The sequence below is a fragment of the Leucoraja erinacea genome, unplaced genomic scaffold, assembly GCF_028641065.1.
Source record: "Leucoraja erinacea ecotype New England unplaced genomic scaffold, Leri_hhj_1 Leri_215S, whole genome shotgun sequence".
NCBI lineage: Eukaryota > Metazoa > Chordata > Chondrichthyes > Rajiformes > Rajidae > Leucoraja > Leucoraja erinaceus.
This window is the reverse complement of record NW_026576116.1, coordinates 192,501-197,795: the sequence shown is the minus strand read 5'-3', so window position 1 is coordinate 197,795 and position 5,295 is coordinate 192,501. Positions and strand designations below refer to the sequence as shown.

The window sequence follows — 5,295 nt, the reverse complement described above, 5'->3', positions numbered from 1 at the left end:
CAGAGAATCCCACAGAGTCACCACTCCTCATCTCCGTTCTAAATGGCCGACCCTTTATTCTTAAACTGTGTGTGTGTGGCCCCTGGTTCTGAACTCCCCCAACATCGGGAACATGTTACCTGCCTCTAGCGTGTCCAAACCCTTAATAACCTTAATAGTCTGAAGAAGGGTTTCGGCCCGAAACGTTGCCTATTTCCTTCGCTCCATAGATGCTGCTGCACCCGCTGAGTTTCTCCAGCAATTTTGTGTACCTTAATAATCTTATATGTTTCAATAAGATGCCCACTCATCATCCTTCTAAACACTAGAGTGTACAAGCCCAGCCGCTCCATTCTCTCAGCATATGACAGTCCCGCCATCCCGGGAATTAACCTTGTAAACCTACGCTGGGCTCCCACAATAGCAAGAATGTCCGTCCTCAAATTAGGAGACCAAAACTGCACACATACAATGTGTGTTCCTTGGTTTTACTTCTGTAAATAGCCTCTGAAATTTTCCGACCAGTTGTCGTTTATTGAATGAAATGACTGTGGCCGTGTTTTTAGCTGCACGTTCTGAATCGTTTTTTTTGTTTCCCTTGCAGGTCTAGATTGTAGACACAGAAAGAAAAATGAAAGTCGATAGAACGAAGTTGAAGAAAACTCCGACTGAAGCGGTGAGTCCCGACCGTTTGGCCGAACGGATGATCCTGTCTTTATCTCCTGTTCTGCGGAATGGTGTCTTAGAAACATAGAAACATGGAAAATAGGAGCAGGAAGAGGCCATTCGGCCCTTCGAGCCAGCACCGCCATTCACTGTGATCATCGCTGATCGTCCCCAATCAATAACCCGTGCCTGCCTTCTCCCCATATCCCCTGGCTCCACTAGCCCCTAGAGCTCTATCTAACTCTCTCTTAAATCCATCCAGTGACTTGGCCTCCACTGCCCTCTGAGACAGGGAATTCCACAAATTCACAACTCTCTGGGTGAAAAGTTTTTTCTCACCTCAGTCTTAAATGGCTGACCCTTGATTCTAAGAGTGTGTGTGTGTGGCCCCTGGTTCTGGACTCGCCCAACATTGGGAACATGTTTCCTGCATCTAGCATGTCCAGTCCTTTTATAATTTTATTGGATGTTGAAACAATGCTCAAGTCAAGAGTTTTATTGTCATGTGTCCCAGATGGGACAATGAAATTCTTGCTTGCTGCAGCACAACAGAATATGTAAACATAATACAGAACAGGAGATAAATGTCCAGTGTGTCTATATACCATAGACCATATATATATAGGGTGATTTCACCAAATGTCAAATGAGCGTAGATCCCCCCTCACGTGACCGAAAAATTTAACTGGAGGACATATGTCACTTCGGTACATGTTAGTGAATGGGGAAACACGCACTTTCACACCCGTTAAAAACATGGAAAACGGACGATTTTTTAGCTGAAATTTTCTGTGCTAGTCGGGGTGACCGTGAAGCACAGCGACCTAAATTTTCAGGCAAAAAAAAAGATAGAAAGTAAGGTAATTACAAGAGGGAACTGAAGGTGGAAAAACAGCGGAAGTGAACAGCGGACATTTGCCGTGGAGATTTAAAGGTCCAAAATATAGGGAATTATCGCGTTTGCTCGCTGAATTTCATCAATTATTAACTTACTTTTGATGAAATGCAGCGAGCAAACGTGATAATTCCCGATATTTTGGATCTTTAAATCTCCACGGCAAATGTCCGCTGTTCACTTCCGCTGTTTTTCCACCTTCAGTTCCCTCTTGTAATTACCTTACTTTCTATCTTTTATTTTGCCTGAAAATTTAGGTCGCTGTGCTTCACGGTCACCCCGACTAGCACAGAAAGTTTCAGCTCAAATATCGGCCGTTTTCCATGTTTTTAACGGGTGTGAAAGTGCGTGTTTCCCCATTCACTAACATGTACCGAAGTGACATATGTCCTCCAGTTAAATTTTTCGGTCACGTGACGGGGGATCTACGCTCATTTGACATTTGGTGAAATCACCCTATACACAATATATCCAATTTACTGTGGTCCTCACTGGCCATGGAGGAGAACCAGGACAGAAAGGTCGGATTGGGAATGGGAGGGGGAGTTGAAGTGCTGAGCCACCGGGAGATCAGGCTGGTTATTACTAAACGAGCGCAGGCGAGTTTAATAGCCTGATTGCTGTGGGGAAGAAGCTGGATTTATTCCAGATTTCAGGCTCCTGTGCCTTCTTCCCGATGGCAACGGAGAGATGAGTGTGTGGCCAGGATGGTGTGGGTCCTTGATGGGAGGAATAGATCGGGCAGAATCTCTTGCCCAGAGTAGGGGACTCGAGGACCAGAGGACATAGGTTCAAGGTGAAGGGGAAAAGATTTAATAGGAATCCGAGGGGTAACTTTTCCACACAGGGGCTGCCGGAGGAGGTAGTTGAGGCTGGGACTATTCCATCGTTTAAGAAACATAGAAACATAGAAATTAGGTGCAGGAGTAGAGGCCATTCGGCCCTTCGAGCCTGCACCGCCATTCAATATGATCATGGCTGATCATCCAACTCAGTATCCCGTACCTGCCTTCTCTCCATACCCCCTGATCCCCTTGGCCACAAGGGCCACATCTAACTCCCTCTTAAATATAGCCAATGAACCTTGGCCTCGACTACCCTCTGCGGCAGAGAGTTCCAGAGATTCACCACTCTCTGTGTGAAAAAAGTTCTTCTCATCTCGGTTTTAAAGGATTTTCCCCTTTGTGGAAAAAAAAAAAAAAAAATTGGATAGGTACATGGATTGGACAGGTTTGGAGGGATATGGGCCAAGCGCAGGCAGGTGGGACTAGTGTAGATGGGGCAAGTTGCCGGTTTTCACACTGTATGACTCGATGACTCTATGACCCTGGATTTGATCCTGACTACAGGTGCTGTCTGTACCGAGTCTGTACGTTTCCCCCTGGGACCCTCGTGGGTTTTCTCCGGGTGCTCCGGTTTCCTCCCACACTCCAAAGACGTGTGCGTTAATTGTCCCTCTGTGTCGGGAGTGGATGCGAATGTGGGATAAGATAGAAGTGGTGTACGGCTGATCGGCGTGGGCCGAATGGCCTGTTTCTACGCTGCACCTCGAAATTATACTAAGCATTCAAAGTTCATAGAGTCACCCAGCGTGGAAACAGGCGCTACTTGCCCACACCGGCCAACATGCCCCCATCTACGCTCGTCCCACCTGCCTGCGTTTGATCCATATCTAAACACGTCAAAATATGGGACCAATTCCCGGCGGCAATTTGTTGACCGACTCGGCCGTGGCTGGGTGAAAGATGAGCTGGTCCTCTGGCAGCTTGTTCCATACACCCACCGCTAGTCCCACCAGCCTGCGCTTAGTCCATATCCCTCCAAACCTGTCCTATCCATGTACCGAGACCTGGGTGTCACGGTACACCAGTCATTGAAAGTAGGCATGCAGGTGCAGCAGGCAGTGAAGAAAGCGAAGTCCAGGACAAGGGGTCACAGCTTAAGGATAGAGGGGAAATCTTTTAGAACCGAGATGATCAGTATTGATGTGGATAGAGAACTGGCTGGCAAACAGGAAGCAAAGAGTGAGTGTAAACGGGTCCTTTTCACAATGGCAGGCAGTGACTAGTGGGGTACCGCAAGGCTCAGTGCTGGGACCCCAGCTATTTACAATATATATTAATGATCTGGATGAGGGAATTGAAGGCAATATCTCCAAGTTTGCGGATGACACGAAGCTGGGGGGCAGTGTTAGCTGTGAGGAGGATGCTAGGAGACTGCAAGGTGACTTGGATAGGCTGGGTGAGTGGGCAAATGTTTGGCAGATGCAGTATAATGTGGATAAGTGTGAGGTTATGCATTTTGGTGGCAAAAACAGGAAAGCAGACTATTATCTAAATGGTGGCCGACTAGGGAAAGGGGAGATGCAGCGAGACCTGGGTGTCATGGTACACCAGTCATTGAAAGTAGGCATGCAGGTGCAGCAGGCAGTAAAGAAAGCGAATGGCATGTTGGCATTCATAGCAAAAGGATTTGAGTATAGGAGCAGGGAGGTTCTACTGCAGTTGTATAGGGTCTTGGTGAGACCACACCTGTTGTATTGCGTACAGTTTTGGTCTCCAAATCCGAGGAAAGACATTCTTGCCATAGAGGGAGTGCAGAGAAGGTTCACCAGACTGATTCCTGGGATGTCAGGACTGTCTTATGAAGAAAGACTGGATAGACTCGGCTTGTACTCGCTAGAATTTATGAGATTGAGGGGGGAATCTTATAGAAACTTACAAAATCTTATGGAATTGGACAGGCTAGATGCAGGAAGATTGTTCCCGATGTTGGGGAAGTCCAGGACAAGGAGTCACAGCTTAAGGATAAGGGGGAAATCCTTTAGAACCGAGATGAGAAAAACATTTTTCACGCAGAGAGTGGTGAATCTCTGGAGCTCTCTGCCACAGAAGGTAGTTGAGGCCACAGTTCATTGGCTATATTTAAGAGGGAGTTAGATGTGGCCCTTGTGGCTAGAGGGATCAGGGGGTATGGAGAGAAGGCAGGGATGGGATACTGAGTTGGATGATCAGCCATGATCACATTGAATGGCAGTGCAGGCTCGAAGGTCCGAATGGCCTACTCCTGCACCTATTATCTATGTTTCTATGTACCTGTCTAACTGTTTCTCAAACGTTAGGATAGTCCCAGCCTCAACTACCTCCTCCGGCAGCACGTTCCATACACCCACCACCATTTGTGTGGAAAAGTTACCCCTCTGATTCCGATTAAATCTTTTCCCCTTCACCTTGAATCTGTGTCCTCTGGTCCTCGATTCCCCTACTCTGGGCAAGAGACTCAGCCCGATCTATTCCTCTCATGATTTTGTACACCCCTATAAGATCTCCCCTCATCCTCCTGCGCTCCATGGAATAGAGACCCAGCCTGCTCAACCTCTCCCTGTAGCTCAAACCCTCTAGTCCTGGCAACATCCTCGTGAATCATCTCTGAACCCTTTCAAGCTTGAAGATATCTTTCCTCTAGCCTGGGTTTCCGGTGAAGCTCAAATGTGTTCTCTTGTCTGTTGCAGCCTGCGGATTGCCGAGCTCTGATCGATAAGCTGAAGGCCTGCAACGATGAACAGCTCCTGACGGAACTTCAGCAGATCAAGACATGGAATATTGGAAAGGTGGGTCGACTCCTTGAGTTTGATTTCGTTCAGAATCAGAATCAGAATCACACTTGATTCGCCCAGTATGTTTTGCAACATACGAGGAATTTCAATGACCAGGTCAGCCATACAATTAAAAGCAACAGGTCACTTCAAAAACACA

At 47.2% G+C, this 5,295-nt stretch overlaps 1 protein-coding gene across 1 annotated transcript in view; it reads left to right on the top strand.

Annotated features, from left to right (window-relative positions):
- The first annotated feature begins 305 nt into the window (after positions 1–305).
- huwe1 (HECT, UBA and WWE domain containing E3 ubiquitin protein ligase 1) overlaps positions 306–5,295 on the top strand; it is a 165,521-nt gene continuing 160,531 nt past the window's right edge. Inside the window, 2 exon segments of the mRNA XM_055666224.1 lie at positions 306–655; positions 5,052–5,150. Of these exon segments, the coding sequence (XP_055522199.1) occupies positions 611–655; positions 5,052–5,150 (144 nt within the window). The 5' untranslated portion in view covers positions 306–610.